This window comes from Haematobia irritans, chromosome 1, assembly GCF_050003625.1.
Source record: "Haematobia irritans isolate KBUSLIRL chromosome 1, ASM5000362v1, whole genome shotgun sequence".
NCBI classification, from domain to species: Eukaryota; Metazoa; Arthropoda; class Insecta; order Diptera; family Muscidae; genus Haematobia; species Haematobia irritans.
In genome coordinates this window covers 267,895,481-267,910,567 of record NC_134397.1, presented here as the reverse complement: position 1 = coordinate 267,910,567, position 15,087 = coordinate 267,895,481, and the positions used below count along the sequence as shown (strand labels likewise).

Below are 15,087 nucleotides of genomic sequence, written 5' to 3'. Positions count from 1 at the left end.
TATGTCTAAATTGATTTTGAATACTCTTCAATTACAAAAAATCATCGTATTTCTTGTTCACACTGGTAAATGTGGAATATTTAAGTAAATCAACAACAGGCCACTAACTCAGATCAGGGAATATCCTACAAAATTAAAGGTTAATTATCTCTTTTTCAAAATACCTACTATGTCTGGAACCGCCCTTTTAATTCAGGTTATATTCCTTGATCAGAACTAATTGTAAGTCGATCAATTGTACATCTTATACATTTTATTTATTCTGATTGTTATATACAATATGTCATATATCATACAGATTATTCTAGAGCCACGTCAATTTTAGCTTTCTGCTCGTCAATTTCATTCTTTAAAAGCTTGGTCTCTGTTTCTATTTCTAATTTATGTGATTCCAATTTTAGTTTGGCTCCTTCAATTTCACTGTTCAAGAACTCTAAGCATTTCAAGTCGTTTAGGAATTGCTCGAAGTGTAGCCACCACTTCTCTAGACTTTGTGAGGAACCTTCCAAATGTTTAGGATTGTTGGCTGTGGGCGTAGACTCGATATCCACCTGAAATGTTTCGATGTCAGCCAAAATTTCATCAATTGTTGGTGCACTCGGAGCGTCGACAATTTTATTATTCTTCGATTTCTTAAACATTTTTGAAATACTAAAGTTTAATAAATTTTTGTTTTGTTTATAGTAATAAAAACAGATGATGACATGCAATGGTTATAGCCGAAAACGTGTCGTTAGCGTATCGCAACGTGCCAGTTACTTTAAATAGTTATACTACGTTATACTTCGTTTCTAAAAAAAAAACAAACAAACATCATCATTTATCGTATTGTGCATTCCTATTTCAATAATACCTCATTCACATTACACTTCCAAAATCCATTGGGATTTCAAATCCATTTTAGTAGATTTTGAGCTATAAGAAATTTTCCTTCCAATAAGCAATTGATTGCTACTATCGGTTACGGTAACAGGGATGTCGAAAGCCTATATTGGACAACTTGGCAACAATCATTTTATTGTTTTCAAACGTCGTTGTGCGTGTAACAATTTTAAAAAATTTGTGAGCAAAATATTAACCGTTCTAAAAAAATCTGAAAAAAACAAACATATGGAATTAACTGTTGTCCTGTTGATTTAATTTTATATTGTTTAAGTAGTGCAAGACAGTGAGTGAAGTAGACTTTGAACGAGAAATCCATTATGATTCCACATTGTAAATCCGAAATCAATCGAGATACTTCTGAGAAGCTATTTCTTCCTCAGTTCCTTTTCTTCTTAAGCGTAATACGATGCTCTCGCACCGCAACCAAAACGAGTGATAAAGGAGCTATAAATCCCAACTCTAACATCAAGTATAGCTTGACCATATTACAAGTGAAAAGAACTGATCTCATAAAATCTGGAGTGTTGAACAGGGTGCAGCACCCAGAAGGAGACGAATTAGAAGTTAGGAATTTAGCTTTCTGGGGGCTAATCACAGCATTCGATATCGAATTCATAATCGTATCGAAAAAATTGTAGATACGATTAAAAATTATGATCACGGTATTCGATCGAAATTCGATGCAATTTCTCTAGCAGAAAAAAACGAAGCAGAACAAAATGAAACGACAAAAGTTAGCGGCACAAAATAAAATGTAGGAACACATATGTTTTTGAAGATTTCAAAGTAAAAAGTAAATTGTATTGCATTATATCTTATGGACCCATATCTCTTTTTACATTCCTCCGAATCCTTCCTAAAATAAAATAATTCGGCGACAAATAAGGAATAAAAGTGCACATAGTTATTGGTATAAGTACATGGGTTTGAAATGGTGTGCACTAATAGAAAGTTACCTTTTTGCAGGCCCAATGGACGATTTCGGCTGACGAAGAAGGCGTTCAAATGGAAACTAATTTTTGGTGGTATTGTCTGCGGTCTTAAACGTTTTGCCAGTGGAAGCCTACATCCACTATTCTTACAAAATTTAATTTCTTTCAATTTCATTCCTTTCAAAGAGAACGAGCTGGAGGAAGTTCTGGGACAAAGCCGACCGCTTTGCCAGTGGAAGCCTTCATCCACCATTCTTACAAAATTTAATTTCTTTCAATTTCATTCCTTTCAAAGAGAACGAGCTGGAGGAAGTTCTGGCACAAAGCGGACCGCTTCGGAAGGGAGAAAATGGAAAGATCACATCGAGGAATCACAGTGGAACTTCAACACAAAAATTGATGTCATCCTCTACAACCTAACGTAAATTTACTACAAATTAGCAACAATTCGAACTAAAGCTAATATATTTACTATTTCTATATGGCGAAAACAATGTAAAAAAAAATTTTTTACGATTGCAATTTACCAATCGAAAAAATTATCGATCAAAAAAACTTGGTACCGACTCCCGTGATCCGAAAAATTTAGATTACGATCAAAAGTTCTCGATATCGAATGTCGTGATTAGCCCCCTGATGCGAAACTTTTTGGTATTCGGAAGGTGCTGAATGCATTACCTTTGCAATAAAAAATATTTACGTTATTACGAAGAATTCTTGTCCTTAAAGTACGCATGCATTTTTCTTCGATATTTATATATGTGTTCACTTGACCAAAAATTTCCTTCCAAGTTATTTTCCTTCGGAGATAAGCGATTATATTACAATGACTTTTTTAAACTTAGCCTTAAAGCTGAACATCATTCCAAGACTCTTTTTTTTAATATATAGCATGCATTGCGATTTTTAGCGCTCGAATTATTTCCCTAGTACAATTTTCCAGAATCGTTTTAGGTGCAACCGGGATGCAAATGAAAAAAAAATTCTATATTAGGAATCATTTTTCATTTTTCGTAGTTAGAAAAAAATGAAAATATTACGGAAATAACTAGCTATAATTTATTTTTAAAGCATCTTAGATAAAGCGTTTAAACTCTTCTTCCATGTACTTGGCCATACGAATATCCTTTGCACTGAGACCACCGACATCGTGAGTTGACATAGTCACTTGCAGTTTGTTATATACATTAAACCATTCCGGATGGTGATTCATTTTTTCGGCTAAGAGAGCAACTCCGGTCATAAAACGAAATGATTGATTGAAATCGTTGAAAATGTATTCGCGATAGATTGCATCACGGCCATTCACCATGGACCAACCAGCATCCAGCAGAGGTTTCAATAGCTCTAAACGTTCTTGTTCGGTAAGTTTTGCCTGGAAATATATTAATAAGTAGAATTGATTTTAGTTTTTCAGAAATTTGGTAGTATATGCGATATATTTCGGATTTTATATATTTTTTTCGGTTAGGGGTATATACAACTCGAAGTCGACTTCTCCCTATAATTTTGGAATTCGACTATTGATTTTTATTGAAAATAGAGAAACATCTATTAAAGAGTCGAAAATCACGACGTTAAAAATCGATTTTTAATAATCGCAAAAGTCTATTTTTTCGTCAGATAAAAGGACTGTACTAGAATTAACAATATTCCTGAATTTATTTCAGAAATGTTTTATATGGAGTTCCACTGGGGAAATTGAAATTAGTACCGGTCTATAGGTTGACAATAGATTAAAGTCACAGAGTCTCCTATACATAGACCTTACAATTAATTCTAGCTTAAAACAATATTTGCTCTTCTTGATAGGCTTCAAATCATATCACAACGAACTAGACTTAAATATGTGGCAAACGACTGTTCAAGCCACATGATTAATCGAAGGTTTATGATCCATGGTAATTCTTCTAATTACTCCATTTGTGTATTTAAATTTCTATTTCGTTTATAAATCATACAACCAGTGTCTCCAATATGTATTTCGTAAATATCTCACAAAATAGAAAAAATGACGATTTAGTTTAGCGAAATGAAGTTTAAATGCAATGTCATAATATGCATTCGATTTATAAAAATTTTCTCCGAATATTCTTTTTGTACAAATTAATTAAATGTACAAGCCATATTAACCATTCTAATGAATAATGCAATAAACAAGAACAGGTTTAAAAACAATGAACCAGTTCAACAGTTATTAATTGGTCGTAATCCGTAGTATAACAAATGAGCTAAATTAACAAAAAATATACAAGTACATGTAAAAAAGTAACATACATACATAATTGAATAAGCAAAATTAACAAAAATACTTTGATAATGTACGCTGATACTTGGCTTAAAATCTTATCAATCTGAGATTGACCTCAAGGCCTTGTTAAATTTGATAGAAAAAATTTTCTCCATCTAACAAAGTATAACAAATACCTAGCAATTTTTTATGTTGAGTGAGTCAACAAGTGTTTTGTTTTACATTTCCCCATGAACGTGATGTTACGATAAATACCTTCGAATGCATTAACCCAAACTTACCATTTTTTTCTTGACGGGAACTGTTGCGTTGTACCTTAGTTGGGGTTTTGTTGTGTATACAAGTCTACTGCTCTCTACAGACGTCAAAAACTCACTGCTACTGTAAATGAAATCAAAGATTACTTTTAAGTCACTTCTCACACTGTGGTATTGACTTCATGAAATGTATGTATTTATTGTCTCTCGCGCCGGTCGACTGAGCACAAAACTTCATATGATACGAAATCACATCTGCCATCCCATCAAGTACTTACTCAATGTTTCCCTTATATTTTCGTTGGAGAGCTGTAATAGTTCTTTTTTGAGTGAAATCAAGTATATTATGAAGTTTTGAGTACCCTTTGATTAGCGAATGTATATTTCCTAATGACTTAAACATTTTTGATACTATTTCTATGACTTTTTTTTGAATTATTCTTTGCTTTGCTACTGCATTTTTGACGGGCTGTGTTTTCTTGATTTTGAAACAGCTGATTCAGTTGGAGTTGCCATACCAATATGGCTAGACAACTTTAACGGCTGTTAGTACAGGGTTGTTAAAAATATTTGAATTTTTTTAATAGCTTGCCGTATCGTTTAAGGTTGCGATAAAAATGTAAATGGGTGTCCCAGAATTTCTGAAATTGAAACAAATCTTTAGCAAAAGTTGTTTAAAAAAAAAAAACAAAATTTGAGGGTATGAGCAACATTTTTTGTAAAGGATTGGGTAACATTCAAGTTGAGAAAATAGCATTCTCAACAAAACACAGACATTACCCTCAACAGTAAAGTGTTATCCTCAAGTTGAAATGCATCGATACTCAATAATTTCTTAAACAAATTTCTATGCGAGTCAAATTAAAAATTAACACTGTTACAAATACTTTTCAACAAAAACTTGTATAAATGATATCCCCACTTCTAATTGAAAGTCAAAGCCAAATTCTATGAATTTTGTATAATATATTCATTTTCGTCAAAATAAAATAATAATAATACACTACACTACATAATACACTACAACACTAATTGTAGGAAGAGCGTAGTTTTTGAGATATGGACCCTTAAAAATTGGAGTATAGATGGCCGGGGTTTGACATTTTTATGGACAGAGTCCAAAGTGGGCTGACGCGAACCTAAAGTGGATAGGTGGCCGACCTTCGGCCAGGGTTAGAGACTTTCTCCTATGGACAGAGTCCAAAGTGGGCTAACGCGTACCCAGGACCTCTCCGGGTCTTTCCGACAAAAAGTTGTATATTACATTTTGCGTTTAGAATCGAAAAGTCTACACGCTGGCCAAAAATTGGATCTCTTGTACTAAAGTAGATTTAACCCCAGAATTTAACGTGGAGTTGTTGCTTAAATAACCAATAGTAACTGATGAATCAGTAAAAAAAAGGCATAAAATTATACATATTTGTTGCAAATTTTATTATAACTTGATGGGGAATAGCCCAAAGCAAATTTTCACAAAGTTTGTATTCCTTAAAGTGGATTATTAAAGAAAAGTAATCGTGAAAAAAGGGCGATTTAAGCGGCTAAACTCCAACTTAATACAATTGTACCTCTTTGATGCAAATTTTATAAAAACTTGATGGGGCAATAGTCCAAAGTAACTTTTCACAAAATTTATATTATTTTTAATGGATTATTAGATAGTAATCGTGAACGGTGATTTTAACGGCTAAACTCGAACTTAATACTCACCTTTAGCGGCTAAACTCGAACTTAGTACTCACCTTAAGGAAGAACTATTGTTACACAGTGAAGTATTACATTTAATGGTCAGGAGTTCTTCACAGGGTGATATAATTGATACTTTTATATAACATATAGTCAAAAAAAAAAGCACAATATAATGTTAAAAAAATGACTCACTTTTTCTTAAAGAAAAAGCAACAAATAAACGCATTTATATCAGTGTTTTATATAGAATTGTGAAGCAACTTTTTAATTTAGATCCTCACAAACCTAGCAATCATTTTATCACCACTTTATTTAAAACCATTCCTTGAAATTTACTGTTTAATAAGATTAATTCGGTTTATCTGCAATAGAAAATTCTTGATTTATTTTGTTTCTTGTTCGATCTTTTTCAGTTTAAATATAATTCTTTATTTTGCCAAGTTTGAGATCTATTTGTTTTATTTATTTGTTTTATTTATTTAACTCATTTTACAACCAAGCCGAAATGGCCATATACGGTTACAGGGATACTCAAAATAAAGAATTACATTAAATTTACTTAAAAAAAATTATAAAAATAATTAGGACTACAATCAAGGACTGCAAAAACTTGACATATAATTACACCTTAATACTAAGTATATATCTTACTACTATATGTAGACTACGTCACAAAAACAATTTGATATATAAATATAAAAATTTAGGAATTGATTACTACTCTCAAATGCCTACTAACGCAGGTTATTAACCAATAAGTTTAATTATTTGCAACTAAAAATTTAATATTTTAAATAATATATATTTTTATGTTAACAATTTTTAATCCTCAAACTTATATATTTGAGTTATTTTATATTTTAAATTTGGGGATGGAAATGCAGTACTATAGTACTTTTTTCAATACTTTTTCACTTTTTTACTTTGGTCAGTACCGCGAATGATTTAGTACCTTTTGTATAGCCTTTTTTGAACCGATTTGCACACTTGTTTTAACAAAATATTTTAATATTTTGAGAAAGTCTTTAACAAATTTATTTGCTAATAGTATTTTTCAAATTTGGCAAAACAGACAAGTTCATTCGGGGAGAAAATCTCGATTTTGTAAAAGAACACTTTCTAGATGAGAAGTTATCGATCGCTTACTAAAATAATGCGAACCAAAAAATATTATTTGCAAAAATTTATTTATATTTTTGTCAAATTTTTATTTCTACAGAAAATTTTCTATAGCAATTTTATTTTTATAGAAAATTTTGTCAAAATTTTATTTCCATAGAAAATTTTTCAAAAATTTAATTTAAATTTTTATAGAAAATTTTGTCAAAATTTTATTTCTATAGAAAATCTTGTCAAAATTTTATATCTATAGAAAATTTTATCAACATTTTATATCTATAGAAAAATTTGTCCAAATTTTATTTCAATTGAAAATTTTGCCAAAATTTTATTCCTATAGAGAATTTTATAAAAATTTTATTTTTATGGACAATTTTGTCAAAATTATATATATATATATATATATATATATATATATATATATATATATATATATATATATATATATATATATATATATATATATATATATATATATATATATATATATATATATATATATATATATATATATATATATATATATATATATATATATATATATATATATATATATATATATATATATATATAGAAAATCTTGTCAAAATTTTATTTCTACAGAAAATTTCGTCAAAATTTTCTATCTATAGAAAATTTTGTCAAAATTTTATATCTATAGAAAATGTTGTCAAAATTTTATATCTATAGAAACGTTTGTCAAAATTTTATTTCTATAGAAAATTTTATACAAAATATTATTTTTATAGAAAATTTTATAAAAATTTTATTTTTATAGAAAATTTTGTCAAAATTTTACATGTATAGAAAATTTTGTCAAAATGTTATATCTATAGAAAATTTTATAAAAATTTTATTTCTATAGAAAATTTTGTCAAAATTGTATTTCTATAGAAAATTTCGTCAAAATTTTATTTCTATAGAAAATTTTGTCAAAATTTATTTCTACAGAAAATGTCGTCAAAATATTATTTCTATAGAAAATTTTATCAAAATGTTATTTCTATAGAAAATTTTGCTAAATTTTTATTTCTATAGAAAATCTTTCCTAAAATTTTATTTCTATAGAAAATTTTATTTTTATAGAAATTAACATAACATTTTATTTTTATAGAAAATTTATCAAAATTTAATTTTTATAGACAATTTTGTCAAAATTGTATTTTTTTAGAAAACTTTGTCAACAGTTTATTTCTATAGAAAATTGTGTCAAAATTTTATTTCTATTTTTGATATTTTGACAAAATGTTATTATACCCTTCACCACTACTGTGGAACAGGGTATAATAAGTTTGTGCATTTGTATGCAACGCCAAGAAGGAAAAGTCTGAGACCCATCGTTTAGTATACCGATCGTCTTAGAATTAAATTCTGAGTCGATTTAGCGATGTCCGTCTGTCTGTCTGTTGGTGTATTTTTGTGTGCAAAGTACAGCTCGCAGTTTTAGTCCGATTGTCCTAAAATTTGGTATAGGGTCCTGTTTCGGCTCAAAGACGACCCCTATTAATTTTGGAAAAAATCGGTTCAGATTTAGATATAGCTGCCATATATATATTTCACCGATCTGGTCATAATTGGCGTGTATATCAACCGATCTTCCTCAAATTCCGTACATCCTAATATTTTATGAGTCTCGAAAAACTTGCAAAATATCAGCCAAATCGGTTCAGATTTAGATATAGCTCCCATATATAGCTTTCGCCCGATTTACACTCATTTGCCCACAGAGGCCAATTTTTTTGCTCCGATTTAGTTGAAATTTTGCATAGGGAGTAGAATTAGCATTGTAACTATGCGTGCCAAATTTGGTTGAAATCGGTTCAGATTTGGATATATCTCCCATATATAGCTTTCGCCCGATTTACACTCATATGACCACAGAAGCCAATTTTTAACTCCGATTCCGATCGCCACTGCTTAGTCGAAAAGTTGTAAAAATGACTCTTATTTTCCTAAACTTCTAATACATATATATCGAGCTATAAATCATAAATAAACTTTTGCGAAGTTTCCTTAAAATTGCTTCAGATTTAAATGTTTCCCATATTTTTTACTAAAATTGTATTCCACCCTAGTGCATTAGCCAACTTAAATTTTGAGTCTATAGATTTTGTAAAAGTCTATCAAATTCTGTCCGAATCGAGTGACGGTTGTGATATGGTATCGAAAATTTAGATGTACAAAGTGGTGCAGGGTATAATATAGTCGGCCCCGCCCGACTTTAGACTTTGCTTACTTGTTTTTTTTAGAAAATTTTGTCTAAATTTTATTTCTATGTCTCTTCAGAAAATTTATGAAGTACAACTGAGACAACCGTGGTTACAATACTACGGTAGTCTTTGTAAGCGGATATAAAACTAAAAAAAAATATTTAAAATTGAGGATTTGACAAATAAAATTTTATTTTCTTTAAAATTCAGTCTAAAAGAGCTCTTGACAATAATCTTCCAATGGAATTTTTGTTGAAATTTAGTGAAAAGTACTTTTTCGTTCAAAAAAATACTTCTTTTGTACTTTCTTAAAAATTGCATTTTCCATCCCTGATACACAGAGTTTCCATTGACCTTTTTCCATCATATTCCCCTTTCTATCAATTTCTCGGTTTTTGTTTAAATTTGGTGAATATCAAAAGTCTATCAGTCGAGTTTGAAGATTACACTTTTTTGATTTTCGAATTATGAAATTTGTTAGTAGACACAGCAAAAAAATCTGCTATCTGAAATGCAACCATTGTCTGCATTTTTTATACCCTGTGTCATTGTGGAACAGGGTATTATAAGTTAGTGCATATGTTTGCAACACCCAGAAGGAGACGAGATAGACACATGGTGTCTTTGGCAATAATGCAATAAAGGGTGGGTCACTGCGTCTGCCTGTGAACACATTTTTGTGATCAAAGTCTAGGTCGCAGTTTAATTCCAATCGCCTTCCAATTTGGCACAAGTTCCTGTTTTGGGTCGGTATGGAGCCCTATTGATTGAAATCGGTTCAGATTTAGATATAGCTCCCATATATATATCTTTCGCCCGATATGCACTTATATGGACCCAGAAGCCAGAGTTTTAGCCCAATTTGGTCCAATCGCCTTCCAATTTGGCACAAGTTCCTGTTTTGGGTCAGAATAGAAGCCTATTGATTTTGGAAGAAATAGGTTCAGATTTAGATATAGCTCCAGAAGCCAGAGTTTTAGCCTAATTTGGTTGAAATTTTGCACTAGGAGTACAATTAGTAGTGTAGTCAATTGTGCTAAATTTTATTGAAATCGGTTCAGATTTAGATATAGCTCCCATATATATCTTTCGCCCGATTTACCGTCATATGACCACAGAGTTCAAAGTTGTAGTCCGATTTACGTGAAATTTTGCACATGGAGTAGAATTAAAATACTAAGTATATACGATTTAAATTTAAAGTCTATAGATTATAAATTTTGTTCAGATGGAGTCAGATTTAAATGTATGTATTTTGGACAAAAACCTTTATATATAGCACCCAACACATTTGACGGATTTGATATAGTAAAATGTGGATTTACAAAGTGGTGCAGGGTATAATATAGTCGGCCCCGCCCGACTTTAGACTTTTCTTACTTGTTTTAATTAAATTACCCTCAAACCGCATTTAAACATGTTTTAGTTTGATTGAAATAGTCTTATGGGTCTTATATTTGGTCAAAATCTGAATACTTATAAAATTATGACATAACAGTTGATCGTATTTAAAAGCTTTGAAGGATGTTATAGGGAAAAAATTATTTTTGGTCTTTGAAAATACTTTGGGTAACATTTTAGAAACTAAAAGTTGTACGTATTGTTGTCCGCTATACTACAAAGTAAAAAAAAAATATAACAGCAAACAACGATCACTCTGTTTTTATATGAGTGTATGTCCGAATTTAAATGGAGAAATAAAGAAAAACTTTTTTACCGATAGTATTTTTGTTAAAACAATTTATTTTGATTAATAAATGAGTATTTCAGATATATAAAAAAAGTATTTAAGTTTTATAGTAGTAGTAATTTATGGTAGTATTGAATTATTTTTAATGGAGTGCGTTGGATGTTCGATCATTATCCTCTATTTCATTATTTCCATAATAGTCATAATCTGGTGGATGTGTTGATGTTCTAACAATTGTTTGGGTAGACTTCATTCCTTCATCAACGATTTGAATGGGAACCACAGATGGTGAAATTTCATGTTTAGGTGCGGTTGTAGTAGAATCCAGAGTCTTTGTATTTTCGGTTGTTTTACGCCACCGTAAACTATAGCGACTTCGGACAAATGGCTTGAAAGTACTTGCTTGGCAAGCTAGAGGGGAAAAATATACAATACTAAATTTTTTTTTTCGTCCAATTGAAATACCCGAATTTAAACTATAATATCGTATATAAGGATTCGGAACTAAATATTGACATATTTACCCGTTACTAATGCCAGAAATACCACAGCGACTAAAAGAGTATATTTTAGAATCATTTTATTCCGACTGATTGTCAGTAACTGAATGCAATCTTATTGAATTATTTTCCTTTTTATAGAGAGCGTTTTAACTCGGTAATGCGTGAAGTTAGCGATACCGATGATTAATTTATTCCTTAGAGACCATGGCTATTGTTGGACAAATGATGACGTTTAGTTCCTCATTTATTTTAAAGCGACAAAACAGGAGATAAACGTAGTGGCAGTTAAGGCACTTTTGAATGTCTGGTACATTCTGCCTATGCTGTATGACACATGTATCCTCTGGGGTATCAAATGGAAGAATGAAAAGTTCTTTCAACTTTGGGAATCAATCTTGTGTGTGCATTTTTCGAATATTGAAATAAATTGATAAACGTGGGGACAGTCTTGTCTAAAGGAATGACAGATCATGGCATTAACTCGTAAGCAAAATCAGCTTTTCCGAAATTTAGAAAATTCACCTTGTCCGACCATTGGACTTCAAATTTGGAATAGTCGACTTTTAGTATTTTCGACATTTTCAAAATTTTTAAATGTTGACTTTCCTACTTTTTTGTCAATTTTCAAAAAAAAACATGAATTTGTTCAAGTTGCGTCCTAAATAATAGAAAAGATAAAATAAGCCAATAAGTGTTGTACTTATTTAAAAAAGAGGCTTAATTTATTTTTACAAGTCTCCTTTTGGCTCCAAAAAAAAAAAATGCACCAAAAAAAGGGAATTTTGCATTTTTAAAAAGATCCAACACATTTAGGGGTTATTCACTCAAAAACGTGAACCTACACTTGAACAATTTTATTTGGATCCAAAACTAAGATGTTTTTGTCGTTACAATCGAACGAAAGCATTCATTCGGAAATTAAGTTACATTCCCATACCCGAAATCACGATTGTTATCACAACTTTTTACAAGAACTTGTTGGTTTACTCCATAGACATTATAATACATAGATGAGCCATGGGTGTCAAACTATGTTTGACAGTTCCGAAGATTCGTTTTCCTTTTTGTAGATTGCCAATTTTACACAAAATTAGAACGTTTATGATGCAACAGATGCTTTATAAATAAATTAATATATTAAAAGTTCATATTTGAACAAAAAATTGTGACCAAAACCGCGAAAATACGAAATTTAATTTTGAGCAGCATTGCTCTTTACGAACAACACAAAAGCAAATGCGCGAAAATTAATGTTTGGGACTGACTCTTTACGAAAAAATCAAAACGAAATGTGAGAAAATTAATTTTTGGAACTGACACATTTTTTTAAAGAGAATAGTGGATCATCTATGTATTATAAGGTCTATGGTTTACTCCAAAAAACCATCAAAAGAGACCCAACGAGAGATCAAATTTGACATTTGAGAAATAGAGAGTGGCAAGTTTTTCCTAAAGGTTTCTCAATAAAAACTTGCGAGAGCTGTTTTTTAGCAGCGTTGCCACAATGAATTTTTATTTTGGACCACTTTTCCAAATTAATTTAATATTCTTTAAAAGTTAAAAATTTTCCAAATTTTACTTCGATAGAAAATTTTGTCAAAATTTTATTTCTATACAAAATTTTGTAAAAATTGTATTTCTATAGAAAAATTTGTCACATTTTTACTTCTATAGCAAATAACATCAACATTTTATTTCTATAGAAAATGTCGTCAAAATTTTATTTCTATAGAAAATGTTGACAAACTTTTATTTCTGTAAAATACTTTATAAAATTTTAGTTCTTTAGAAAATTTTGTCAAAATTTCATTTCTGAGAAACATTTTGTCAAAATTTAATTTCTTTAGGAAATTTTGTCAAAATTTCAGTTCTATAGAAAATTTTACCAAAATTTTATTTCTATAGACATTTTAGCCAAATTTGTATTTCTACAGAAAATTTTGTCAATATTTTATTTCTATAGAAAATTTGTCGATCTTTTATTTCTATAGATAGTTATCGCAAAATTTTATTTCTATATAAAATTTTTACAAATTTCTATATATAAAATTTTCTATATAATTTTTTTTAAAGTGTATTTCTGTACCAAATTTTGCCAAAATTTTATTTCTATAGAAAATTTTGAAAAAATACCGATTTGACGAAAATGGACCAAAATCAACTAAATTTCATTTGGTCCGACCATCGAACCAAATTTAAAAATTAATAATTTTGGGACCAATTTTGGTCCGATCGGACCAAAATGGCAACCATGTTTTTTAGTCATAAAGAAATCATATGTGCAATATATTTCACAATGTCAACTAGAAGTGTAGTAAAAAAATAATTATAGGTTTATTGTTTTAAAACTGTAAATTAGTTCATGGTGAATCGACACTGGAATGCGTTCGCATACACTGAAAAAAATATTGTCGTGAGGTCAAAGATTTCATGTCTTTAAAATACGAATACAAATTTTGCTTAGCATAGGAGACGCATTTCTCTAAAATAAAGTTATTTTCCTTGTCCAAAAGTCGATAAACTTTTCAATGAAGTCGTATTGTCCTTATAATTATGTGATTTGACTTAAAAATGGGTATCTTAACATGAATGAAAAAATTTATAGGCTAAAGTCAACTTGACTTTAATAATTCAGAAAAATTCTTTAAATTTAATGAAATTGTCTTTAAATTTGCTGTCTTTTTGCATCTTGACTACAAAGCAAAAAATCGTTCAAATATAGGACATGTTTTTCAAAACTTTATTTTAAAGAAGTTTTTTACTTCAAACATAGCATAATTTCTACTGGAAGTCAATTCCTAATTTGGAAAATAAAGTTGCCGTTAACTCGTTTTTAAAGGACTTTGATAGCATATGAAGAAAAAAAACTGAGAAAGCGAAAAATTAAAATTTGCTTCCTAGAAGCAAGTACACAAAACCTAAATTTAAAAGAGAATTTTGTCTTAAAATTATCCTTACTTGTATTCTCCGCTTCTTTGGCTCGGAATCAATACCAAATTTTTTAAAGTAAAGACAAAATCTTTGGAACCGAGTATGCTTTTTTTCAGTGTACATTTCTGCTAATTTAGCAAGATCTATTTTTGTGATGTTAATAAATGTGGCATCACTGGTATTCAGAAAAACACCGTTGTATAATCGTTACCATGGGAGCTACCGTGTGCAATGGTTAGCATGCCTCCTTGCATACACAAGGTTGTGGGTTCGATTCCTGCTTCGACCGATCACCAAAAAGTTTTCAGCGGTGGATTATCCCCGCTGAATGGTGACATTTCTGAGTGTTTCAAAGCTTCTTTAAGTGGTTTCACTGCAATGAACTCGGATTCGGCTATGAAAAGGAGGCCCTTGTCATTGAGCTTAACATGGAATCGGGTACAACTCAGTGATAAGAGAGAAGCTCACCACTGTGGTATGACAATAGACTGAATAGTCTAAGTGAGCCTGATACATCGGGTTGTTACCTAACCTAACCTAACATATGCCCGCTTTGCATACAAATGGTCACACGATCAATCGCATTTTCCCCCAAACACCAAAATACAAAAATATAGTAA

At 30.2% G+C, this 15,087-nt stretch overlaps 3 protein-coding genes across 4 annotated transcripts; all 3 read right to left on the bottom strand.

Moving 5' to 3' along the window:
- Positions 1-235: 235 nt before the first annotated feature.
- Positions 236-712, bottom strand: LOC142223406 (uncharacterized). The gene has a single exon (XM_075293298.1). The coding sequence runs from the start codon at positions 639-641 to the stop codon at positions 300-302; it is 342 nt and encodes a 113-aa protein (XP_075149413.1). The 5' UTR covers positions 642-712; the 3' UTR covers positions 236-299.
- A 2,141-nt stretch (positions 713-2,853) lies between these two features.
- On the bottom strand, positions 2,854-4,811 carry Pcd (pterin-4a-carbinolamine dehydratase). 2 transcript variants are annotated; one of them, XM_075293285.1, is made up of 3 exons: positions 4,604-4,811; positions 4,350-4,446; positions 2,854-3,192 (listed from the first exon to the last, which is right to left on the bottom strand). In XM_075293285.1, exons 1-3 carry the CDS (start codon positions 4,726-4,728, stop codon positions 2,893-2,895), a joined length of 522 nt encoding a protein of 173 aa, XP_075149400.1. In that variant the 5' UTR covers positions 4,729-4,811; the 3' UTR covers positions 2,854-2,892. The 2 variants fall into 2 exon arrangements, with proteins under 2 accessions (XP_075149400.1, XP_075149391.1); XM_075293276.1 differs by having other exon boundaries at positions 4,350-4,449; positions 4,604-4,810.
- Positions 4,812-11,042: 6,231 nt separating this feature from the next.
- LOC142223413 (uncharacterized) lies at positions 11,043-12,103 on the bottom strand. Its single transcript, XM_075293310.1, has 2 exons — positions 11,558-12,103; positions 11,043-11,444 (listed from the first exon to the last, which is right to left on the bottom strand). The coding sequence occupies exons 1-2, from the start codon at positions 11,610-11,612 to the stop codon at positions 11,176-11,178; spliced, it is 324 nt and encodes a 107-aa protein (XP_075149425.1). The 5' UTR covers positions 11,613-12,103; the 3' UTR covers positions 11,043-11,175.
- Between the last annotated feature and the right edge of the window lie 2,984 nt (positions 12,104-15,087).